Source organism: Thamnophis elegans, chromosome 12, assembly GCF_009769535.1.
Source record: "Thamnophis elegans isolate rThaEle1 chromosome 12, rThaEle1.pri, whole genome shotgun sequence".
In the NCBI taxonomy this organism is placed as follows: domain Eukaryota; kingdom Metazoa; phylum Chordata; class Lepidosauria; order Squamata; family Colubridae; genus Thamnophis; species Thamnophis elegans.
In genome coordinates this window covers 7,504,261-7,530,782 of record NC_045552.1, presented here as the reverse complement: position 1 = coordinate 7,530,782, position 26,522 = coordinate 7,504,261, and the positions used below count along the sequence as shown (strand labels likewise).

Below are 26,522 nucleotides of genomic sequence, written 5' to 3'. Positions count from 1 at the left end.
CAGAGATGGACAAATTAACACTGAAATTAAAAGATAAAGAAGAGTCGGAATATTATGAGATTTGGAACAATTGGTACAAATGGCTGCAAAACAAGAATAAAATTAATTAAGCCAAAAAGCAAATATATATATAGAACTGTGTATAAAGGTGTGTAAATATAGAAGCAAAATATTATATACATGTACAGGTATGATGACATAACAATGTTGATGTAATGACTGTAAGGTGGTGTAGAAGGGAAAAAATAATTAAAAAACAAACTTCTAAAAAAGACCGGGACTACATCTACAAGGGTTTTAACTCTTGCCATTCATAAATCAAAATATAAATGCGGGAGAAGATCAGCCTTCAAAAGGAAATGTGGAGGCAGTAAGAGCTGTCATTCTCATCATAGAGGCTCTGCCCAGTTTCATAGCTGCCTCTGCCACAAATGACCAACAAGAGTTATTGTCCCTGGAGTGAAAAGGACACTTCCAATTACACCGTAAGACAACTGCTGTGTCACGCCTGGAAACCATTTTTTGCATTTGGGCCTTCAGGCCTGCCACACTGAACGCTGTGGGAAAATGGGAGGGGGCCGGATCATATGGAGCATGGGAGATGTATCGTCAAAATAACATTCCTTTCTCAAAGAGTCAAGGACATCTTGCCCTGCACCTGGAGTGGTGTGACTGGGAGACATCTCCAGTTGGGACGGTGCCTGATTGGGCCATGTGATGGGCATGTGGGTGCTAGGCGGGGGCTTGGACTTTCATTTGGGTGGGGAAACCCCCGGAAGCTTTCAGATTTGGGTTTTCCCAGATGTACCAATACGACCTCTCTAATAAAATGGAACTTTGAGGAACTTCAAGCCTTCTTTCATTGCGGGCGTTACTTGGAAACCTGACACGCTGGCTGAAAAAGGCGACTTCATTCACTCCAGAAGGATGTTATTATTGTATGTTTTCCTTTGGTGGAAAGCATACCCGAATAAAATGCTTTACTCTGAAGAAAGCTTTTGAATTCCCTGCAGCCATTCATGGAGGACACACTTTGGCTTGTTAACCATAATATTTCATGATTTGAATAGCATTATCAGTTCATCAAGTGACACTTCATGGTAACTTCGGCTAATGATTCGATCTCTCCTACATTGGAAGAGGCTAAAGGAATCGGATCGCAGCAAAAGGCCTCTGAGCATATTTAGAACACATCCTTTTGCAGGGTCTGAATCCACAGAAATCCCGTTCTTGTGCTAAACCCAGCTTGGCCGAGCTTCACAAACCCCCGATGATGAAAAGACAAGCAATGTCAATCATGCAAATGTGGCTACCGAGCCCTTTATATACAGGTATAAATTGTCAATTTGGATTTACACTGGCATGTTTCATTTTTGACGGCATCCACATTAGATCCAGGAGGCACTAAGTCAGCCTTACTGGATCAGAAATGTTTTGTTTATTTTATTTGTTCCTCGCCATTTCTACACCACCCATTTCATCCAAGCAACTTTAAGGCTGCTTACAGAGAAAAGAGGAGTGATCAGACTTTTTTGCTGGCCAATGGATTATTATTATTATTATTATTATTAATTAGACTTATATACCGCTTCATAGAGCTTTCAGCCCTCTCTAAGCGGTTTACAAATTTTTTAGCAAATTGAGTCAGCAACTTGCCCCCACAGTCCGGGTCCTCATTTCACCCACCTCGGAAGGCTGAGTCGACCCTGAGCCGGTGAGATTTGAACCGCTGAACTGCAGATCACAGTCAGCTAAAGTGGCCTGCAGTACTGCACCCTAACCACTGCGCCACCTCGGCTCTCATGCAGAGCCTGACCCCCAAAACGTCCCAGGGAAGATTAACCTGAACTTTTATTTTATACAGAATAAATCCTTCCCACACCCCACTTAAAAAAAACACTTTCTTCCCAGCGGAGCTGAGTACGCTGGGAATTGTAGTCCTAACCATCCCGGAGGGCATCAGATGGGAGGAGGCAGAGGGGGAAGTTTCCTGCAGCCCGAAATTTTGGAGGACTTCCTAGAGCAGTGTTTCTCAACCTTGACAACTTGAAGTCCTGTGGACTTCAAGTTGCCAAGGTTGAGAAACACTGTCCTAGAGCAAGCTTCCTAGAGGGATGCATGCAATGGGTTTTCCTGAAGAGTGGATCACCCCTGCAATCAACCCCAAAAGATTTGAAACCCGAAGCGTTTCTCCATCTACAAATGAGGAAATTCACTCTCTTTCCTTTTTTTTTTTTTTTTTTTTTTTTAAAGGATCACATCCGGCTCGGTCCCTTGATGCAATTTCTGGGCAAACAATAACAAAATTGTGCAATTTCCCAAATTTTAACCCCGCCTGCTCCCTTGGAGGTTTTGGTACTTTCCCATCCGTGTGTTCACCGGAGCCAAGCCAAGGTTAATGAGGTGATCTCACCTACTGCAGCAAACAAAACACACCTGGACTTCCCCCCCCCACACACACACTGGCAAATGGCAGCTATTTTTAAAAGCCAAATAGACGGTGGGGAACCCTGGACTGTATGTAAAAAAACAGACTGAGTTGGGAACTGTCAAGGACAAAAGGCTCCAGGTAGACGCGGAGGTGGCGGCTGGGATTGTGATGCAGCCTTGGGGGGTTTTTTTCTATCCCTTCCTGATCGATCGAGTTGTCATGGTTAAGATTACCTCTTGCCATCTCAGTCCACCCACCCACCCACTCCCCCGCCCTCCACTCCACCGTCCATAGGTCTCTAAAAGATGTATTCCACACACACACACACACCAGCTTCGCGTAGAACTGTCTGGTTTCCATGGAGACCGGAGTCTGGTTTTCGAGACCCTGCATCTTTCCCATCCTAGCTTTCTGCACACGTAATGCTTGACTGTCACGATGCCAGGAAAATCCAGAATTGCAGGAGCCCAGGGCACCCGCTGCTCATCTTGTGACAGCCTGGAGAATTCCCTCCCTCCCTCTCTCAGCCTCTTTTGTTTCAACAGAGAGCACCTAACCATTTATCCATTTATCCATATGTGTGTGTGTGTGAGAGAGAGAGAGAGAGACAGACAGACAGACAGACAGAGGGAGAAAGAGGGAGAGACAGAGAGGAAGAGAGAGGGAGAGGGAGTCATACAGAGGAAGAGGGGGAGAGAGGAAGAGAGGTAGAGAAAGAGAGACATACAGAAGAGGGGGGAGGCAGGCAGTGAGTGAGAGAGAAGAAGAGAGAGGGAGAGGAAGAGAGGCGAGGGGAGAGAGAGAGACATAGAAAGGGAGAGGGAGAGGGAGACATACAGAGAAAGAGGAGGAGGAGAGGAAGAGAGGGAGAGACATACAGGGGGAGAGAGACAGTGAGAGACAGAGAGGAATAGAGGGGGGAGGAGTCATACAGAGGAAGAGGGGGGAGAGGGAGAGAGACATACAGAAGAGGGGGGAGGCAGGCAGTGAGTGAGAGAGAAGAAGAGACAGGGAGAGAAAGAGAGGCGAGGGGAAAGAGAGAGACATACAGAGGAAGAGAGGGAGAGACATACAGGGGGAGAGAGACAGTGAGAGACAGAGAGGAATAGAGGGGAGGAGACATACAGAGGAAGAGGGGGGAGAGGGAGAGAGAGAGAGGAAGAGAGACATACAGAGGAAGAGGGGGAGGGAGGCCAGTGAAAGACAGAGGGGGAGAGGAATAGAGATAGAGGAAGAGAGAGAGAGAAAGAGAGCTATACAGCCATTATTGCTGTACTGTACTCCTAGCAGAGAACAGGTGTGAGTGAATTTGGCAATCCCCCCCAAAGCAAAGACATCAAACTGAATTCAGCAAGAATTTTGAAAAATCCTCTGAGCATAACCTGCGGGCAGAGAAGTGGGGTGGAAGGAACAATTTTGCCTAATTTTTCCAGGGGGAAAGAAAGAGTTTCTGCATTTCACAAAAAAAAAACAAAGACAGGGTCACCCTTCTTGCACTAATGACTCTACTGCGATTAAAACAGGGCATTCCTTCTATTATTTTCTCTTAGGGCTGAATTAAAAACAACAACAACAACAACAGAGGAAGCTACATAAGCTACATGCCACCATAGAAGAGGCAAGACATTTTCATGCTTTGACTAAGTTTGCATAAGAGACTGGACTAGGCAAAACTGTGTGAATGTGAAGCTGGGGGGGGGGGGATTCATATGGGCAAAGCATAGCTGGGCGAGCCAGATGTTGCGTTTCATTACTCTGGGTGTAATCAATGTAATTAATACATCAATCAAAATGATGCAATGAATTCATCTGGTAAAATCAATTCCAGTAACTCGCATGTTTTCTCCAGAGGAATTTCTCCAAGTCTATTTCAAAACAAATTCCCCTTTGTCAAGTGATATGTGAACTTGTGGGAAGTTAACACCCAGCCCTCTCCCAGAAAAAAAATGAAATATCCTAGGAAATATTGAAAAGGCAGAATATCTCTCTGGATGTGAAAAGAAAGAAACATGTTTTAAAAGACAGAATAGCTGCCTGTAGCTTCCTGCCCATCCCCACTTTGTTAATGGGCCATTAAGAAGGCCAAGCTAGTCCCTTTACATAATAAAGACTTCTCCACCTCAGCTCCAGGGGGATGGGATTAAAGCATGATAATATTGGCCCTTTACTCAACTGACCACATGGCATCTGAGAACTCAACCAAACCTGGATTCAAAACGCAGCCTAGAGAGTTGCCCCTGCATGGCCCCATGGGAGTCTGACAACCAATCAGAACACAAGATCAAGATCAAAGGCCAGAGAGGGCATAAAACCAGGGACTCAGCATCTCAGTCCTTCCTTCTCTTCTTCTCCACCAACACTGAAGCATATGATCCCCTTTTCTGTTCAGGGCTCAATCCATGTGGCCCTGTCCAACAATAAACCATCTTTCCAAGCGTGACCCGTCAAAACCGCGGAGGACAAAATCGCGCTCGACGAAAGCGCACATTTGACGTCATCACAGTGCGACGAAAAAAATTAAAAATTGAAATAAAATTAAAATTAAAGCAAGCCGATTCACATAAAGGTAAGGGTTAGGGTTAGGGTTAGGGTTAGGTTAAGGGTTAGGGTTAGGTGTAGAGCGTTAGGGTTACGTTTAGCGTTAGGTTAAGGGTTAGCGTTAGGTTTAGCGTTAGGTTAAGGGTTACGTTTAGGGTTAGGTTAAGGGTTAGGTTTAGGGTTAGGTTTAGGGTTAGGTTTGGGGGGGTTAGGGTAAGGTTTTCGCTTTATTTTTACATTTTTCGATCACAGCGTGATGTTTTCGTCGTGCTGTGATGACGTCAAATGCGCGCTTTCGTCAAGCGCGATTTTGTCCTCCGCGGTTTTGTGGTGGAACCCTTTCCAAGCAGCCTCCATGTCTCCAGTGTCTTTTTCCCCACTTGGAGCCGAAACCAGAAGGACATTTCCTTCATCAAACTGATAAGGGAAAAAGAGAAGAATTTCCCAGCCCAGAAATACTTATCTAGTTTAGTTTAGTTTAGTTTAGTTTAGCTTAGTTTAGCTTAGTTTAGCTTAGCTTAGCTTAGTTTAGCTTAGCTTAGTTTATTTTATCTTATTTTATCTTAGTTTAGTTTAGTGTCCTTGTACAATTACAATTACAATTAAATCCTATCTTCACTGTACATTATAACTATACAGGGCGGGGCATAACCTTTTCCTAGGGGGTCACAGCAAGATCGACAGCAGTTTACAACTTCCGCGACACCTCATTTTAAAGCCCATAAAAAACTGAATTGAATGAGCTATTAAATGTTAAATTTGCTTTAAGAATGGCTGGAAAATTCGATTCGGAAGAACAAAGGATCATTGACAGAATAAAATGCATTGCCTTTCGAGAGGCTCGCGATGCTGGAGCGACGTTTATCAATCGAAAATGGATTGCAAACAAATTGAAACGTCATCCGGATTGGGTTACTGATAATCATACTGACTATTAAATCGTGTCAATAAACTCAGTTTTTGATGGGCTTTCGAATGGTGTATGAATTATTTGTGTTGTTATTACAAGTGTTGCTGTGACCCCCTAGGAAAAGGTTATGCCCCGCCCTGTAGAAATAAAAACACAAACACACATCCTTCACATTCCATACAATTGAAATCCCCTGATATTGCAATAATATTATACTATACAGTAGAATTCAATATAGTTACTGCCCTGCGATAAAAGCTGTTTTTCAGCCTATTTTTGTCCTTGTTTTTATTGCCCTGTACCGTCTGCCAGATGGTAATAGTTTAAAAAAAAATGCCCAGGATAAGATGGATTTTTAAGAATGTTTTGAACTTTCTTAAAGCAGCGGGAGCTATAAAGCTCTTTCAAGAGGTGAGGGCAAAGCTCGCTTAACAAATGTCTTGCGCTTAACAACAGAAATGCCGGGCTCCATTTTGGTCGTAAGTTGAGGACTACCTGAAGTGTCTTCTCCCACCAAGGCATTCCTTTCTCAACAGCCCACGGCTTGCCATATCATGAGTTATGAAGTCATAAACTGGAGCTGATTTATGACCTCATGGAAGAATTCTCTTCTCACAAGAAATCTTTCTGGAAACTTCAGTCATGGCTGGTGGAGATGTCCTGATTCTCTGGTTGGTTTTTAATTCCAGGGCAACCGCTTGCTTCAACTGCTTCTCCACGGCAGCCCAGCGTCTGCGCATATGCCAATATTTTTGGGGCTATCAGAGTGAGAAGCATCAAACCTGCCTAGGGACTTTAGAAACGGCCTTCCGTCCCTTGAGCAAGACTCAGGTGGGTGAGTACTGTTCAGGGCAGGGAGAAGCTGGGCGCGGGAGGGCCATTAAGATGTTCACGTCCAGTGGCGGGGAGTTCCAGAGGCTCTCCGTGGTCTTAAGGAACAGCTGAGGGCACCATCTCTCACCTTTCTGCATTTTGAAAGGAGTTGGCTTATTATTTCCCAGAAGGTCCTTCGCCAGAAAGAGGCCACAAATCTTGAAAGCTGAAGCAGAGCAAAGGCTGCTACAGGTAGTTCCCCACTTATGACAGTTTGTTTAGTGACCATTCAAAGTTACAACATCACTGGGAGAAAAAAAACCTGACATCCAGTTTTCATACATACATCCAATGCAGCGTCCCCGTAGTTCGTCACATGATCAAAATTCAGACGCTGGGCAACGACTCATATTTATGACGGTTGCAGTTTCCAGGGTCACATCATCCCCCTTGGACGATCTTCCAACAAGCAATGGGGGAACCAGATTCATTGAATAACCGTGTTACTAACTTAACAACGGCAGTGATTCACTTAACAACCGTGGCAAGAATAATCATAAAAGAGTGGGGGGAGGGGCGATTTAGTTAACAACAGTCTCGTTTGGCAACGGGAATTTGGGCCTCAATTTTTGTTGTAAGTCCAGGATTACTTGTTATTAGGGAGATGAATTTAACTGGGAGCAGAAGCGGCAAAATGATTGTTCAGTGCTAGGAAAAATAGAAGAGACAAGAAAGATTCTCAGAACAGCCCTTGATTTTGCTGTCCTGAAGAAGGGGCAGTGAAAAATTAGGAAATGCTTTCCAGATTCTGTTAAAATGCCCTACGACAGTATTTTTTTTCAACCTTGGCAACTTTAAGATAGGGGGACTTCGACTCCCAGAATTCCCCAGCAAAGCAAGGCAGTCCACCCATCTTAAAGTCGCCAAGGCTGAAAGACACTGAATGATAAAGTTCTGGGGTTATGCTTGGCTCCTGCCTTTTTTAGAATGGAATGGAATGGAATGGAATAGAATGGAATGGAATGGAATGGAATGGAATGGAATGGAATAGAATAGAATATTAGAATACAATGAAATAGAAATTAGAATAGAATAGAATGGAATGGAATAGAAAAGAAATTAGAATAGAATGGAATGGAATGGAATAGAATAGAAATTAGAATAGAAATTAGAATAGAATGGAATAGAATAGAAATTAGAATAGAATAGAAATTAGAATAGAATGGAATAGAAAAGAAATTAGAATAGAATAATAGAATAGAATGGAATGGAATGGAATAGAATAGAATAGAATAGAAATTAGAATAGAATGGAGTAGAAATTAGAATAGAATGGAATAGAATAGAAATTAGAATAGAATGGAATAGAAAAGAAATTAGAATAGAATAATAGAATAGAATGGAATGGAATAAAATAGAATAGAAATTAGAATAGAAATTAGAATAGAATGGAATAGAAATTAGAATAGAATGGAATAGAATAGAAATTAGAATAGAATAGAAATTAGAATAGAATAGAATGGAATAGAAAAGAAATTAGAATAGAATAATAGAACGGAATAGAATAGAATAGAATAGAAATTAGAATAGAATAGAAAAGAAATTAGAATAGAATAGAATAGAATAGAATAGAATAGAATAGTATAGTATAGTATAGTATAGTATAGTATAGTATAGTATAGAACAGAGTAGAATAGAATTCTTTATTGGCCAAGTGTGATTGGACACACAAGGAATTTGTCTTTGGTGCTTATGCTCTCAGTGTACATAAAGAAAAATAGAATACGTTCATCAAGGACAAAAAGATACAACACAGTGATAGTCATAGGTTACTAATAAGCAATCAAATCATACTAGGAAACAAATAAAACAATATAAATTGAAAGGTAGAAGCAACATGGTTATAGTCGGAAGGGGGAAGAGATAGGTAGTAGGAAGAGAAGAGAAGAATAATACGTAGTAATACAGTCTTAGTAAATAATTTGACATTGCTGTGGGGATTAGTTGTTCATCAGAGTTATGGCATTCAGGGGAAAAAACCTGTTCTTGTGTCTAGTTGTTCTGGTGTGCAGTGCCCTATAGCATCGTTTTGAGGGTAGGAGTTGAAACCATTTATGTCCAGGATGTGAGGAGTCTGTAGTTATTTTCACAACCTTTTTTTTTTTTGACTCGTGCAGTGTACAGGTCCTCAATGGAAGGCAAATTGATAGCCATTGTTTTTTCTGCAGTTCTAATTATCTTCTGAAGTCTGTGTCTGTCTTGTTGGGTTGCAGAGCCAAACCAGATAGTTATAGAGGTACAGATGACAGACTCAATCATTCCTCCGTAGAACAGAATCAGCAGCTCCTTGGGCCGTTTGAGCTTGCTGAGTTTTAGATCACGCCTTGAAGTGTTTCACATGACCAGTCTCTGTCCTGAGCTAAGAGCTTTACCTACATCTCTGCCCTCAAGGCCAGGCCTTGTCCTTCTGCTCAGAAACGGACAAACGCTTGACACCTTCCCCCCCTTCTCTCTCTCTGCCCCAGATGTGTCTGAAATAGAGAAGCTGAAGGATGCTTTCGGCAGGGTGGTTTTCTTCTTGGAAGAGAAAGGCATGGGCAAAGGTAGGTATGCTCCGTAGAACTTGGCTGCATCTGGGCTGAGATTATCTCTCCTCTCCCCGGCCTCCACCTTTTTCGTAAGACCCAAAGCCAGCGAGCAGAGATTTTGAGAAAAATTGGGGTGACCTTTGTGGCATATATGTAGTACAGGAGGACACATTTATGCTACAGGAGCCTTCTGGATTTAGAAAACTAACTTACTTCTCTGTTGGGCTCAGAAAACGTTTTATGTATAGGTTTAGAGTAAATGCACACTTACAATTACAATTGCGCCCCAAATTTCTGTTGCTAAGGGAGAGGGGAAGAGAGAGAGAGAGAGGGAGAGGGAGAGGAAAGGCAGAGAGTGGGAGAGGGAGGAGGGAGGGGAAGAGGGAGAGAGAAGGAGAGGAGAGAGGAAGGGAGAAGAGAGAGGGAGAGAGAAAGAGAGAAAGCAAAAGAATGGGAGAGATAGAAAGAGAAAGGGAGAGAGAAAAGAAAGAGAGGGAAAGAGAAAGAGAGATGGGGAAGAGAAAGAAGAGAAGAGAGAAAGGGAGAGGGAGAAGAGAATGAGGGAAAGAGAAAGGGATAAAGAGAAGAGAAAGAAGAGAGAAAGAGAAAGGGAGAGAGAGATGAGGAAGAGAAGAGAGAGAGAGAAAAGAGAAAGGGAGAGAGAAAAAGAAAGAGAGAGAAAGCAAAAGAATGGGAGAGATAGAAAGAGAAAAAGAAAGGGAAGGAGAGAGAAGAGAAAGAGAGAAAGAAAGAAAGAAAGAAAGTGAGAGGAAAGAGAGAGAAGAGAGTGAGGCAGAGAACGAGAAAAGAGAATGGGAGAGATAGAGAAAGGGAGAAAGAGAAAGGGAGAGAGGGAGAAGAGAAAGAGAGAGAGAGAACTGGATGCCTCTGGCCACTTCAGCAGATGTTGAAGATCTGAGATTAGTTCAGACCTGCTGAATTCTATTCTGACTCCACTCCATTTTTGGATTTGCACCCACCTGATGAAAGCTAACACCAGCTATAATGTACCAGATTCTCTGGAAATGAGATTTCTAAAGAGCAAAGAGCTGTTTCCAAGTTGATAGTTTATTTTATCAACTGCAAGGTGGCTCTTTTATTATTCAGTATGGAGAAATGACAACTCCAGTTGACCTTTGGAAGCTGAAAAATAAATATTGCTTTTATCCCCTTCTTTCTTAATATGGCTCCATTGACACAGCGTCTATAATCTTCCCACGGTCCATTAAATCACATTACTAAGATAAACAGAAGCATTCCTGTTCAGGAAATGATTAGCTGATGACAGCTCTAGCTTCACTCCTTAGAGCAATATTTCTCAACCTGGGCTGCTGGAAGGTGCGCGGACTTCAACTCCCAGGATTCCTCAGTCAGCATTGCCGTCTGGGGAATTCTGGAAGCTGAAGTCCATACATCTTAAAGCAGTGTTTCTCAACCTTGGCAACTTGAAGATGTCCGGACTTCAACTCCCAGAATTCCCCAGCCAGCATTCGCTGGCTGGGGAATTCTGGGAGTTGAAGTCCGGACATCTTCAAGTTGCCAAGGTTGAGAAACACTGTCTTAAAGTGACCAATGTTGGGAAGCTTTAAGAGAAACTATAGAGAAACTCTTTCCCATTTTCTAATTACACAATTACAATTATTCAGCTACTGCTGAGTGTTGGTGACCAAGATGGGGAGGCAGATAAAAAAAATATTGCTTTTTTGTTTGTGTATGTGCAACACACAGAGCCAAGCTGGGCACTTTCCAAATGTTTGACACACTGGACCAAAAAGTTTGCCTTCACTAGACTTAGTGATTCAATTATAGCCTTCTTTCTTTCTTTCTTTCTTTCTTTCTTTCTTTCTTTCTTTCTTTCTTCCTTTCTTCCTTTCTTCCTTTCTTCCTTCCTTCCTTCCTTCCTTCCTCCCTCCCTCCCTCCCTCCCTTCCTCCCTCCGCTGGCTGGGGAATTCTGGGAGTTGAAGTCCGGACATCTTCAAGTTGCCAAGGTTGAGAAACACTGTCTTAAAGTGACCAATGTTGGGAAGCTTTAAGAGAAACTATAGAGAAACTCTTTCCCATTTTCTAATTACACAATTACAATTATTCAGCTACTGCTGAGTGTTGGTGACCAAGATGGGGAGGCAGATAAAAAAAATATTGCTTTTTTGTTTGTGTATGTGCAACACACAGAGCCAAGCTGGGCACTTTCCAAATGTTTGACACACTGGACCAAAAAGTTTGCCTTCACTAGACTTAGTGATTCAATTATAGCCTTCTTTCTTTCTTTCTTTCTTTCTTTCTTTCTTTCTTTCTTTCTTTCTTTCTTTCTTCCTTTCTTCCTTTCTTCCTTTCTTCCTTCCTTCCTTCCTTCCTCCCTCCCTCCCTCCCTTCCTCCCTCCGCTGGCTGGGGAATTCTGGGAGTTGAAGTCCGGACATCTTCAAGTTGCCAAGGTTGAGAAACACTGTCTTAAAGTGACCAATGTTGGGAAGCTTTAAGAGAAACTATAGAGAAACTCTTTCCCATTTTCTAATTACACAATTACAATTATTCAGCTACTGCTGAGTGTTGGTGACCAAGATGGGGAGGCAGATAAAAAAAATATTGCTTTTTTGTTTGTGTATGTGCAACACACAGAGCCAAGCTGGGCACTTTCCAAATGTTTGACACACTGGACCAAAAAGTTTGCCTTCACTAGACTTAGTGATTCAATTATAGCCTTCTTTCTTTCTTTCTTTCTTTCTTTCTTTCTTTCTTTCTTTCTTTCTTTCTTTCTTTTTCTTTCTTTCTTTCTCTCTCTCTCTCTCCTTCCTTCCTTCCTTCCCTTCCCTTCCCTTCCTTCCCTTCCCTTTCCTTTCCTCTCCTCTCCCCTCCTCTCCTCTCTTGCCCTGAGTTTTGCTGCCTGGGGAATTCTGGGAGTTGAAGTCCTCCAGGCTTAAAATTGCCAAGGTTGGAGACCCCTGCTTTAAAGCCTTTTTTAACCAATAAAACCAAAGCAAAACTTTCCTTCTTCCTCAGTAAGTGGGAAGTGTGCAGACCCAGATGGTTGCAATTCAAGCAGAGGCCACAGCACACTAGCTGCTTGAATGTCTGGAAGAGCCAGGTTCATGCCTGCAGCGGAGCGGCCCGTGTGAAGGTTGCGTGCAGCTTGAGTGTGTACATGTCTTGATCAAAGGAAAGAGAGCAACTGGGCGTTTTCTCCACCTCTCTGCAGCCCTTTTCCAGCAAGCGGTTCCCGAGGCTGTGAAAGAGGTGGAAAACGAAGTAGCACAACTCAAAGCAGGTAAGAAGAGGAGAGCTGCAGCTTTTGGAAGAGGAGGTTTTGCTACGTGTTGTTTGATGTTGGATGGAGGAGCCTGGGCTGCACTCCAGTTGTTTTCTTACCCAGCTAGGTAACATCATCAGCACTGGGGTTGGATTCTAATCCATAGCTTGGCACAGAGGCTGTTTTCGCTGTTTTCTTGTGCCGTATACTACGACCAATCAATCAAGTCTTTTTTTGCTATCGTAGACCAGCACAGGAAGGGTGGAATATAAACCAAAAGATGGTTTTAAAAGATAATGCACAAAAATGCCATTTGTTACTTTTTAATATTATTAATTGTATCCCACCCTTCCTATGTCTGGTTTATGACTGTTGGTCACCAAGATCTGAGGTTTTAGTCTTTCAAGGTTTTGGACTTGTGCAGGAGCCCATCACAGAGAGAGAGGGGGGGAGAGAGAGAGAGGAGAGAGAAAGAAAAAGGGAGAGAGAGAAAGAGAGAGAAGAAAGAGGGAGGGAGAGAAAAAATGGGGGGGACAGAAAGAAAAAGGGAGAGAAAAAGTGAAAGAATGGGAGAGATAGAAAGAAAAAAGAAAGGGGGAGAGAGAAAAGAGAGGGGGAGAGAGAAAGGAAGAAAGGGAGAGAGAAAGGAAGAAAGGGAGCGAGAAAGAGAGAGAAGAGAGGGAGGCAGAGAGAGAGAGGAGAAAGAACGGGAGAGATAGAAAAAGAGAAAGGGAGAGAGAGAAAGGGAGAGAGAGAGAAGAGGGAGGCAGAGAGAGAGAAGGAAAAGAGAAAGAATGGGAGAGATAGAAAGAGAAGAGAGGGAGGCAGAGAGAGAGAAGAGAAAGAGGTGAGAGAGAGAAGAGGGAGGCAGAGAGAGAGAAGGAAAAGAGAAAGAATGGGAGAGAGAGAAAGAGAAGAGAGGGAGACAGAGAGAGAGAAGAGAAAGAACGGGAGAGATAGAAAAAGAGAAAGGGAGAGAGAGAAAGGAGAGAGAGAGAAAGGGAGAGAAAGAAAGAAAGGGAAAGAGGTGAGAGGGAGAAGAGGGAGGCAGAGGGAGAAGGAAAAGAGAAAGAATGGGAGAGATAGAAAGAGAAGGAGAAAGAGAAAGGGAGAGATAGAAAGAGAGAAAGGGAGAGAGAGAGAAAGAAAGAAAGGGAGAGAGAGAGGAGAGAAAGAGAGAGAAGAGAGGGAAGGAGGGCGGGAGAGATGGAGAAAGAGAGAGAGAGAGAACTGAATGCCTCTGGCTACTTCAGCAGCTGCTGAAGATCTGAGATTAGTTCAGACCTGCTGAATTCCATTCTTATTCCTCCTTTTTCGGGTTCGCACCCTACATGCGGTTCCTGAAACAAACAAACAACGTGGGTTCACCCAAATGCCAAATACGGGTGGCAGTGATGAGGAAAACCAGCTGAGTTTAGCATCTTGTGCCAAACCCAGCTGCTCCTCCTTTAACTCGGCCAACTAAACCTGTGGTCTGAATCCTAGACTATCCATTGCTTCAAGGCAGGGGTAGATGATGCTGAGAAAGCCGTCACACCTAGCTTAGGAGTTTTCCCCCAAGAATTCACTGGATTATTAAACCAATTAAGATGGATTGTTTAGCTTTTAAAAATATAAAAAAAATCAGCCTCGGTTTGAGTCGAGGGAAACGATCTGCTTCCAGAGAACTTTTAAAAATGGCAAACTATTTTTCAGTTCAGTTTTTCAGTTTTGGTTTATTTGTATGCCGCCCTTCTCCAGGAGGGACTCAGGGCGGCGAACAACTCAAAGGGGAAAGGGAACATAAACAACAGTACACATAATTAAAATACACGAAAATCACACAGCCATACCAGTCGAGAGGGGAGGGGAACTCATCAACCCCAGGCCTGCCAGCACAGCCAGGTTTTGACGGCTTTCCGGAAGGCCTGGAGAGAGGTGAGGGTCCGGATCTCCGCGGGGAGTTCATTCCAAAGGGCCGGAGCTGCTACAGAGAAGGCCCTCCCCCAGGTAGTAGCCAGATGGCATTGGCTGGTGGACGGAACCCGGAGGAGGCTGACCCTGTGTGATCTGACGGGTCTTTGGGAGGTAATTGGCAGCAGGCGGTCTCTCAAGTACCCAGGTCCAATACCATGAAGGGCTTTATAAGTTACGACTAGCACTTTGAAGCGTATCTGGAGACCGATCGGTAGCCAGTGCAGCTCGCGGAGGATAGGTGTAACGTAGCAATTTGGATTGCTAAATACTGTTGACCCATCCTACAAAATAGGGGATCCAGCTTATTGTTCCATCTGAACACTGAGGCTGTGGTCAAATGCCAAATCAGAAAAAACTACATCTCGGCTTCCCTTCTCTCTTTACAGCACCACCTTGCATTCCACCATGTGGTAAGTCCAAAAATCTTCTTCCTCAGATAATATCCCTGTCTCCCATCTACCTCACTTCCCCATTAACTTCTCTTTCTATATCAGAATAACAAAGTTTGAAGGGACCTTGGAGGTCTTCTAGCCCAACCCCCTGATCAGGCAGGAAACCCTGTACATTGTCCAATCTCTTCTTAAAAACTTCCAGTGTTGGAGCACCCACAACTTCTGAAGGCAAACTGTTCCACTGATGAATTGTTCTCGCTTTCAGGAAATTCCCCCTTAGTTTTAGGTTGCTTCTCTCCTTGATTAGTTTCCACCCGTTGCTTCTTGTTCTACCCTCAGGTGCCTTGGAGAATGACTTGACTCCCTCTTCTTTGGAGCAATTCCTGAGATATCGGAACTCTGCTATCATGTCTCCCCTGGTCCTTCTTTTCATTAAACTAGACATACCCAGTTCCTGCAACCGTTCTTCATATGTTTTAGCCTCCAGTCGCCTAATCCTCTTTGTTGCTCTTCTCTGCACTCTGTCTCAGCATCTTGGTGGTGACCACAAATGGATGCAGTATTCCAAGTGTGGTCTTACCAAGGCATTATGTTCTCACAACCTCTTTTCATGTTCCTTGCAGGTTACCAGAAAGAAGCTCACCACTACAAATGTTCCTCTTGTTCCATTGTGGATTGCCAGCTACCCATCGATTGCCCAAGTAACAGTTCCTTTAAAAAAAAAACCTAGGGGTTTGCTACTGTAGGGTTTCCTGGCTAAGCATTGGGTTGGACTAGAAGACCTCCGAGGTCACTTCCAATTCTATTGTTCTATTCTATTCTATTCCATTTTATTCTATTCATTTTTCCTTCCATATTCTATTCTATTCTATTCATTTTTCCTTCCATATTCTATTCTATTCTATTCCATTCTATTCATTTTTTTCTTCCATATACTATTCTATTCATTTTTCCTATTCTATTCTATTCTATTCATTTTTCCTTCCATATTCTATTCTATTCTATTCATTTTTCCTTCCATATTCTATTCTATTCTATTCTATTCCATTCTATTCATTTTTTTCTTCCATATACTATTCTATTCATTTTTCCTATTCTATTCTATTCTATTCATTTTTCCTTCCATATTCTATTCTATTCTATTCATTTTTCCTTCCATATTCTATTCTATTCTATTCCATTCTATTCATTTTTTTCTTCCATATACTATTCTATTCATTTTTCCTATTCTATTCTATTCTATTCATTTTTCCTTCCATATTCTATTCTATTCTATTCCATTCTATTCATTTTTTCTTCCATATACTATTCTATTCATTTTTCCTATTCTATTCTATTCTATTCATTTTTCCTTCCATATTCTATTCTATTCTATTCATTTTTCCTTCCATATTCTATTCTATTCTATTCCATTCTATTCATTTTTTCTTCCATATACTATTCTATTCATTTTTCCTATTCTATTCTATTCTATTCATTTTTCCTTCCATATTCTATTCTATTCTATTCCATTCTATTCATTTTTTTCTTCCATATACTATTCTATTCATTTTTCCTATTCTATTCTATTCTATTCATTTTTCCTTCCATATTCTATTCTATTCTATTCCATTCTATTCATTTTTTCTTCCATATACTATTCTATTCATTTTTCCTATTCTATTCTATTCTATTCATTTTTTCTTCCATATACTATTCTATTCATTTTTCCTATTCTATTCTAGTCTATTCATTTTTCCTTCCATATTCTATTCTATTCTATTCATTTTTTCTTCCATATACTATTCTATTCATTTTTCCTATTCTATTCTATTCTATTCTATTCTATTTATTTTTCCTTCCCTATTCTATTCTATTCTGTTCTATTCTATTCATTTTTCGTTCCCTATTCTATTCTATTCATTTTTCCATCCATATTCTATTCTGTTCTATTCATTTTTCCTGCCCTATTCTATTTATTTTTCCTTCCCTATTCTATTCTATTCTAGTCATTTTCCCTTCCATATTCTATTCTATTTATTTTTCCTTCCCTATTCTATTCTATTCTATTCTAGTCATTTTCCCTTCCATATTCTAATCTATGCTATTCTATTCTAAACTTAAACTAGAGATTTGTTAAAGGAGCTGCAATGGCTGCTCCCCCCCATCCCAGGAAGGGCTGGGAAAGACCCCTGTCTGAAACCCCTAAAATGTCGTGTTGTATGAATGGAGCCTCGGAATTCAGGCAATTCCGAGGCTCCATTCATACAACACGACATCTGGCTTCTGAATTAAACCACTTTCTGAAGTTGCCCAACCCAGTGAACTCCCAGCTAACTGATTGGCTTTTGCACCAAACTCTCAGGCCCAAAGCCAGACAAAGGGACCAAGCAATAACGTTTAATGCAGGTAGTCCTCGATTTACAACAGTTCATTTAGTGACTGTTCAAAGTTACAATGAAAAAAGGACCGTTATTCACACTTACGACCATTGCAGCCTCCCCGTGGTCAGGTGATCAAAATTCAGACACTTGGCGACTGACTCATATTTATGACCATTGAAGTGATTCCCTTTTGCGACCTTTAATGAGACCTTTGCAAAGTCGATGGGGGAAGGCCAGCTTCACTTAACAACCATGTGACTTACTTAACAACCGCAGTCATTCACTTAATGAATGTGGCAAAATTCACTTCGCAAATGTTTCACTTAGCAACAGAAATTTGGGCCTCAATCGTGGCCGTAAATCCAGGACTCCCTGTATGTTGTGTGGGTGGTGTCTGACCTGGGTAAATGCTTTGTGTGAATGCAGGTAACGTAAACTAGGGGCAGGCGAGCATTTGGTGGCAGTAAATCACCCGCTTGTATTATCTTCATGATTCTTCCAGTTCAGGATATGCACAAATTGGAAGGAGATGCAACTTTTCTGAACTGTGAAGTCGCCTTCCGGACTTCCTCGGATCGAACCTTCCGGTGGAAATTTGTCAAAGATGTAAGTAACCCTTTGTGGATTGAGGTTCCATCACGTAGCAAAATGTTAGATTTAGGAGGAGGTAAATTCCTTTAGATCTTTTTGCTCTAGGGGGGAGTTTATCCCCAAAAAGCCCCCTGGGCCGCAGAGTGGTCTTCTAGATTTGAAAACATATTTATTCTCTTCTATTATCGGCAAAAATGAAGAGGGGAAAATGAGCATCCAACACCGACAACGAAAGGAAAAACAAATATTGTGTACAAAAAAGAGAGAAACAAAAGTCAAACACTCTAACAATAAACTTAAAAAAAAATCTACTCCAGCTGGATGATCAACATGTAATTTAAAAAAAAAAAAACTAATATGTTCTCCTTCCCTTATGTAACGGGTTTACAAATAGTTAGAAACTTTACCATCTGTATTTAGCAAAAATACTGTATTAAATATTAAATAATTATAAAAATAATTAAAACCTTCGAGACCGCCTACTGCCACATACCTCCCAGCGGCCAGTAAGATCCCACAGATTGGGCCTCCTTCAGATGCTGTCAGCCAGACAGTGTCGGCTGGCGGCTGCCCGGAGGAGACCCTTCTCTGTGGCTGCTCCGACTCTCTGGAATCAGCTACCCCCAGAGATCCAGACCATACCCACTCTCATGGCCTTCAGGAAAGCTGTTAATACCCGGCTGTTCCGGCAGGCCTGGAGCTGTTGACCTCATTGTTGAGGTCCAGCCCTGATTGGAATGAACGCAACTGGTTTTGTGATTTTAAACTGTCTTTCTTTTCTTCTTGTTTTTTCTTCTTCTCTTTTTTCTGCTTTTTTTTTGTAAGCCGCCCGGAGTCCTTCGGGATTGGGCGGCATATAAATTTTAATAATAAATAAATAAACAAACAAATATCCCAGATGTGGAAAGCTATCTAATAATCAAAACGACCCAACATCTAATCACAATATACCCCAAAGTAGCTAGAAAGCATTACCTTCCAGGACCTGATTCTCCACCTCAATCCACAGCTCAGGACGGAGGAACTGTTTCTCTTCCATGACCTTAATTTTGGAGTCAACCCTTCCCTCCTCATTCGACCCACCCTGGGATCCCATCACGGGACCTTTGCCTGCGAACTTGAAGAGGACAATGACGTGGTGATCAGGAAGTATTTTTATGTCAACGGTGAGGGGCCAAAACTTTCTGCGGCCCAGACTGAACGCTTCAAACCGGGGATGCCATATTCGAATAGGGAAGCCAATGGTTTGTCGAGGGACGCAGCGGTTCAGTGGCTAAGACGCTGAGCGCGTTGATCAGAAAGGTCAGCAGTTCAGTGGTTTGAACCCCAACTAGCGCCGCGAAACGGAGTGAGCTCCCGTTACTTGTCTCAGCTTCTGCCAAGTTGACAGTTTGAAAGCACGTAAAAATGCAAGTAGAAAAATAGGAACCACTTTGGTGGGAAAGTAAGAGCATTCCATGCGCCTTTGGTGTTTAGTCATGCCGGCCACATGACCACCGAGACGTCTTCGGACAGCGCTGGCTCTTCGGCTTTGAAACGGAGATGAGCACCACCCCCTAGAGCCAGGAACGACTAGCACATATGTGCGAGAGGCCCTGATTTCTTAGTTGTTCTTTCCTTCTGACAACTCTGTGCAACTGGGAACAGGCTCCAGCTGTTCCTCTGCCTCACTGCTGTCTGACTCTGAAGGCAGCTGATAACTGGCACATGGCTCTGTCCCCCTCTCTGTCTCCGACACAGAGCCCTCATCAGAGCCTTCCCCAGACTCCAGGACTGGCCCATGTGCCTCCCCAACCTCCTCACTGTCTGAATCTGCTGCCAGCTCTGCTGGAGGGCCACAAGTCCAACTGTTTTGTTGTTGTTGTGTGTGTCCCCCTCTTCTCTTACTGCAGTGACAGAAAAAAGGCTTGGGGAAGAGAAAAAGCTGCAAGAAATGTTTAAAGCCATCCTGAATTCCCCACCGGAGTCAGGACAGGAAGCAGTGGTGGTGAACAAGCTACCTTCCCTTCAAGATCTGCTGTCCCAGCCTGATTATCTCCAGAAAAGGGGAGTCATTGTGCTTATCCTTGGAATAACTGGGATATCCCTGCTTGTTACTTTAGCCGTTCTGTAAGTACTTTGCAGAGCTAATTTATGTGGTGGCTAAAGACATTGGGCTAAAATAAAATAAAATAAAAAACAGCTGGCTTTGCACCCAAAGTGGGACTGAGAAGAGATTGAACGACCATTTATGTCTGAAGTGGTATAGAGTTTCCTGCTTGAGCAGAGGGTTGGACTAGAAGACCTCCAAGGACCCCTCTGACTCTATTACACGTAGTCCTCGACTTACGACCACAATTGAGGCCAAAAATGTTTTCCATTTTTTTAAAAAAGAAATTTTTTTTTAGTACAAATAATCCATCTTCCATTAAACAGTGTGTTGTCTGGGTACAAATGTTTTTTGCAATAACAGTTAAAATTTACAAATTGTTTAATCTATTCTTAGCTTAATATCCAATACATTAAATATATGATATTTTACATCCTCTTCTTCTTCTGCTTAACTCTATTAACTATTTTCCATATTTTACTCATCTACTTTTATTTCTAATTTTTATATTTATCCTCTAACCATCGATAAAATATTTCCCACGGTATGAACCAGGCCATCGCCACTTTAAAGCAACTGTTGTAAGTCGAAGACTACCTGTTTTCTGTTAAGATGTGGTTTGCCTTGGGCCGGTCATTCTCTCTCAGCCCCAGGAAGCAAACAATGGCAATCCACTTCCAAAATCATGCCAAGAAAACTGCAGGGACTTGTCCAGGCAGACACAACTTAACAAAAGGAAAGAGAAACAATATTTGCTGGAGTCCCTTCTGGCTGCCATAATTAAATTGCTCGGGGCAATCTGACTTGTGTCTCCAAAATATCTCCTGAACCAGTTATCTCAGAACTGATCCGAAAAAAGGTGCTTTTTTACTTCCAGCCCTACCATCAAATGGAACCTGGACACTTTCCCTGTTCTTAGACCGGTGGGAGTCTATCAAATGCCAGGAAAATCAGGCGATTCAGGCACTTCAAATGACTATAAAAGTTTTATTGGGAGCTTAAGCTCTCTACAAGAATCTGTACTATTAACGGGGAAGGGAATTTAGCAGGTGATAAGAAAAGGTGGCTCAGTGGCTAAGATGCTGAGCTTGTCGATCACAAAGGTCGGCGGTTCAAATCCCTACTGCCGCGTAATGGAGTGAGCTCCCGTTACTTGTCTCAGCTTCTGCCAACCTAGCAGTTCGAAAGCATGTAAAAATGCAAGTAGAAAAATAGAGGCCACCTTGGGTGGGAAGGGAACAGTGTTCCGTGCGCCTTCGGCGTTTAGTCATGCCGGCCACATGACCACGGAGATGTCTTCGGACAGCCGCTGGCTCTTTGGCTTTGAAACGGAGATGAGCACTGCCCCCTAGAGTCAGGAACGACTAGCACAGATGTGCCAGGGTAACCTTTACCTTAACAAAAGCATTCAAAGTGGGCTGCATGTAGATCTCTTGCAGGCACTCAAGGGATTTATGACTGATGATGCGTTTTCAGTGCACCCCGCCCTCCGCTCAGCTAATCAGCCAGCTTTGCAATACAATGGGCGAAAAGAGGGGCTCAAGAGGGCATCGACGCGTCCCCCTTAATCGCCGCATTGAAACAAGCCGCCCTTTCGCGGATGCAAATCTTCACGATTGCCCAATAATGCATGTGAAAAGACCTGGATTCCCTTTAATCCACGCCGCCAAAGCGCTCCCACTTTGCCCCCCACCCACCCCCACCCACGCCCTGCCTTTGTGGATGGAAAGTTATCTAAAGCGTTTGTTCACTTTAGCCATCCCGCTCTAGTCCCGGTCCAAGGGCAAAGCCTTTGTTAACCAGGGTTTATTCCCCTCTCCAGGTCGCTGTATCGCTGGGCGACGGACTTCAAGCCGTGAATCGGGAGACCCTGCCGTCTTTTTCAGTGTATTTGATTCCCCCCCCCCCCCCCCACACACACACGACGGCTTGAAGGGCCGCCACGCGCAGAGCCCATTAAGAACGGCCAAGCTCGCCTTAACGTCACGCGAGGCACGGAGTCTTGTCAATACTTCAGCCCCGTGAAATTCGCGAAGCCACACGCCTTCGCCTAGCAGGCAGGATGGAGCTGGGGGCGGGGGGAGAGAAAACAGGATAGGAAGCCCGGAGCGATCGTTTTCTTTTAGCTCCTTCTCCTCCTCCTCCTCCTCTTCTCCTCTCCCTCCTTTCCTTTCATTCCCTTCCTTTCTCTCTTCCCTTCCCTTCCCCTTCCTGTCCTTCCTCCCTCCTTTCCTTTTCCTTCCTTCCTTCCCTTTCTCTCTTCCATCCCTTTCTCTCTTCGCTTCCCTCTTCCCTTCCCTTCCTGTCCCTCCCTCACCTACCTTCTTTCCTCCCTCCATCCCTCCTTTCCTTTCTTTCCCTCTTTCTCCCTTCCCTCTTCCTTTCTCGTCCCTGCCTCTCCTTCCTTCTTCCCTCCCTCCCTCCCACCCTCCTTTCCTTTTCTTTCTTTCCCTCCCTTTCTCTCTTCCATCCCTCTTCCCTTTTCCTTCCTGTCCCTCCCCCTTCCTTCCTTCTTTCCTTCTTTCCTTCTTTCCTTCCTTCCTTTCTTCCTTCCCCTCCCTTCTTTCATCTTTTTCTTCCCTTCCCTTCCTAGAAACCATAAAGATGCTTGCTTAGTGGCTGATAGAGACAGAGAAACTTTGTCATATGAAAAAAGTTGGCATACTACCCTATGCACACAAGAGCCTCACTCAAAATAAAACTTGGCACCACTAAAAACATTTGATTGTTTTTGCTCTGGCAATTATTACTGGTTGTCCTCAATCCTTCCTTAAGTGACTGTTCCAAGTTATCATAACACTGAAAAAAGGGAGTGATGACCGTTTTCACACTTCTCCATGGCCATGTAACCAAAATTGAGACACTTGGCGACTTCCTCGTTATTTATGACGGTTGCAGGGTCTCAGGTGTCCCACCATCCCTTTCAGTAACCTTCTGACAAGCAAAGTCAATGGGGAAGCCAGATTCCCTTAGGAGTTGTGTTACTAACTGCAGTGGTTCACTTAACTGGGACAACTGATGTTGTAAAATGGGGCAAACTCCCCCCCCCCACTTAACAACGGTCTTGTTTAGCAACAGAAATTTTGGGCTCAGTTAAGCCAAAGACTACCTTTAGAGCAGTGTTTCTCAACCTTGGCGACTTTAAGTCCTGTGGACTTCAATTCCCAGAATCCCCCAGCCAGCACAGCTTTAGAGGTAATGCCTTCACTTCATTGAGCTCTTCAGCCAGGCTGAATCTCACTGCTAGCAGGCAAGGTGTGTTTTAAAAGTGACCATTTCCTACCCTTAACCATATTGCTGGGAGAAATATCAACAGCCTCAGATATGCAGATGATGCCCCTCTCATGGCAGAAAGTGAAGAGGAACTAAAGAGCCTCGTGAGGCGGGTGAAGAAGGAGAGCGCAAAAGATGGCTCGAAACTCAACATTAAGAAAACTAAGATCATGGCATCTGGCCCTCTTAATTCCTGGGGAAGAAATGGAGGTTGTGAAAGATTTTATTTTCCTGGGCTCCAAGATCACCCCAGATGGGGACTGCTGCAGCCAAGAAGTTAAAAGACGCTTGCTCCTGGGGAAGAAAGCTATGGCAAAACTAGACAGCATATTAAAAAGCAGACACATCACCCTGACAACAAAAGTGTGTATAGTCAAGGCTATGTTTTTTTTTCCAGTTGCAACATATGGCTGTCAAGGTTGGACCATAAGGAAGGCTGAGTGCCAAAGAATGGAGGCCTTTTGAACTCTGGGGCTGGAGAAGACTCCCGCGAGTCTCTTGGGCTGCAAGGCCATCCAAACCGGTCAAGCCTAGAGGAGATCAACCCTGACTGCTCTTGAGAAGGCCAGATCCTGAAGATGAAACTCAAATACGTGGATGGAGGGAGGAGTAGAAGGAAAGACAGGAAGGAGAGGAGAAAGGAGAGGAATAGGAGAAAGGGAAAGGCAGAGGAAGAATGGGAGGGAATGTAAGAGTAGGAAAGAGGGGAGGAATGGGAAGAAGAGGGGAAGGGTAAAGGGGAGGAAGGGGAAGGAGAGAAGGGAAAGGAGAGGAGGAAGGAAGGAGAGAAGAAAGAGAAGAAAGGGGGGTAGGAAGGAGGGAGGGAAGGAGGGAGGGAAGGAGGGAGGGAAGGAAGGAGGGAAGGAGAGAAGAAAGGAGGGAAGGAAGGAGGGAAGGAAGGAGAGAAGGAGAGAAGAAAGGAGGGAAGGAAGGAGGGAATGTAGGAGAGAAGGAAGGGGGGAAGGAAGGAGGAAAGGAAGGGGGAAAGGAAGGAGAGAAGGAGAGAAGAAAGGAGGGAAGGAAGGAAGAAGGGAGGGAAGGAAGGAAGGAGAGAAGGAGAGAAGAAAGGAGGGAGGGAAGGAAGGAGGGGAGGAAGGAGAGTAGGAGAGAAGAAACGAGGGAAGGAAAGAGGGAGGGAGGGAAGAAGAAGTAGGACTGTTGTAAGATAAGATGGATCTATGGGATGATAAGAAAGCAATTTTCAAGTATATTGTCAACTGTAGGGGGAAAATTGTTATAAATACATATTATTAATAACAGTTATGAGATCATATAATTGTGAATGTATATATGAAATTGATAAAATAAAAAATTAATTAAAAAAATGGGGATGTTAAAAAAAAAAGAAACTCAAATACTTTGGCCACCTAAGGAGAAGGAAGGACTCCCTGGAGAAGAGCCTCATGCTGGGAAAGATTGAGGGCAGAAGAAGAGGACAGCAGAGAACGAGGTGGCTGCATGGAGTCACCGAAGCAGGAGGCATGATCTTAAAAGGACTCCAGAGGGTGGTAGAGGACAGGAAGACTTTTGCCCATGGGGTCTCCCGATGAGTCAGACAGGATTTCACAATATAACAACAACAAACCATCTAGTCACAAGGAAAATCTAGTCACTCCTGCTATTTCCATATGTAAAGAAGGAAGGTCACTCCCAGATTAGATAGCTATTAAGATAAGGAAATGCAGATCCTCAGAGGGGGGTAAAGATTTAAAAAAAACTAATTCCACAGGGCTTTTTGCATTTTTCTCCATCTCTCCCCCCAACTTAACATTTTCTTTTTAATCCCCTGTTTATCTCCAGCATTGATTTATCCATCAGGCATCACAATGCTAAGGCCCATGAAGAGGTTTTAATAAACTGGCTAGAAATTAGAAGTTGCTTATTGCCATACTTTTTAAATAAGGTTTCATGTCTTTTCATAAAACAAAAAGGCAAAAAATGCATAATATTTCAACATCAAACTGATTTTATTTGTAACCTATGGGTCTAGCACACATGCTAACATTTAGTCAGGTAAGCAATTGAATTGAATTGAATTGTTGTTTATTTATTTATAATTATTATAAAATAATATATTTGCAATTGCTTTACATTTCTCTGTAAAAATACAAATATTTAAAAGCACATATAATTGTTAATAAGTAGCTTTGGTCTAGTGCAGTGTTTCTCAACCTTGGCAACTTGAAAATGTCCAGACTTCAACCCCCAGAATTCCCCAGCCAGCATTAGCTTAACATTTTCTTTTTAATTCCCTCTTTAGCATTAGCTGGCTGGGGAATTCTGGGAGTTGAAGTCCGGACATCTTCAAGTTGCCAAGGTTGAGAAACACTGGTCCAGTGGCTAGAAACTCAGAGCCAGTGAGTTTTAATCCTGCCTTAGGCACAAAAAACTGGATCACTTTGGGCCTGTCTCTGTCAGCCCAACCCCATCTCACAGCGTATTTGTGAGGAAAATAAGAGGAACTTTGGGTATGTTTGCTACTTTGAGTTTTTTTTTTAAAAAATACACATAAAGATAAATTAAAACTTTGCAGAACAAAGGTTTGACTGCAGCAAAGTTTTTTTTTCTTGGGAAAAAAATACAGTCAAGAACAAAGCTGAAAAGGGGGCAAATCGGAAAGGTTTATAAAGAAAAAAATGAATTGTTTTACGTTTATAACTTTACAAAGGAAACTTCAAGAGCCAAAAAGAGAAAAAGAAACATTTACGAAATCACCTAACCTCATTAAAAAAAAAAAAAAAATCACTCCGGGCAGCCTCGAAATTTGGTCAATAAACAAATGCATCTAAAATCGAAAAAAAGCGTTATGTGTATATTTTTGAAAGACAATTCTGCAATTTGCAAATGTATTTATTTTTTTTTAACCCGAAGGCGGAAGACCGTACACGAAGCGGGACCAGCTGTAGGGTAAAACTGAAAAGGACTCCTTTTACAGAGTATAGAACAACAAGAAAAAAAGGAACTTTTGGGCAATAAATAAATGCCAATGCATTTAAGCCCAATTCTTTATCATAAATAAGATAAGATTACGTTGGGCAGAATTTGCATCTGGGAAAGATTAAAAAAAAGAAAGAAGGCCAAGTACCTTCCTTTGTTACACCTTACTTCCCAAACTCCCCACTTCATTTAAATCTCTGCAGAATAAAAACACGGGGCATTCCGAGGCGGAGCCTTCTCCCCCCCCCTCCCCCCACGAGGAGCCGCAGCGCCCCCTATCGCCCGCCCGCTCTCTGGTTGGTCGGAAATTCCCACGCCTTCCCTGGAACTCCTTATATGGCTCGTGACGCTTTTGGCGGGAGGGGCGGGGCGGGGCCGGGGAATCTCCTCCTATTT

The 26,522-nt window shown here is 43.0% G+C and overlaps 1 protein-coding gene across 1 annotated transcript; it reads left to right on the top strand.

Annotated features, from left to right (window-relative positions):
- Window positions 1-6,521: 6,521 nt before the first annotated feature.
- On the top strand, window positions 6,522-21,775 carry SPACA6 (sperm acrosome associated 6). The gene is made up of 8 exons (XM_032227694.1): window positions 6,522-6,714; window positions 9,217-9,294; window positions 12,475-12,543; window positions 15,497-15,574; window positions 17,739-17,842; window positions 18,837-18,993; window positions 19,720-19,936; window positions 21,739-21,775. The coding sequence occupies exons 1-8, from the start codon at window positions 6,522-6,524 to the stop codon at window positions 21,773-21,775; spliced, it is 933 nt and encodes a 310-aa protein (XP_032083585.1).
- Window positions 21,776-26,522: the final 4,747 nt, after the last annotated feature.

Bases quoted from the DNA above. Each gene is read 5' to 3' on its own strand.
- SPACA6 (XM_032227694.1), top strand. From the start codon at position 6,522: ATGGCTGGTGGAGATGTCCTGATTCTCTGGTTGGTTTTTAATTCCAGG. The intron at 12,544-15,496 runs GTAAGAAGAGGA...TGTTCCTTGCAG, and splicing joins AGTAGCACAACTCAAAGCAG to GTTACCAGAAAGAAGCTCAC. The intron at 17,843-18,836 runs GTAAGTAACCCT...CTCAATCCACAG, and splicing joins GGTGGAAATTTGTCAAAGAT to CTCAGGACGGAGGAACTGTT.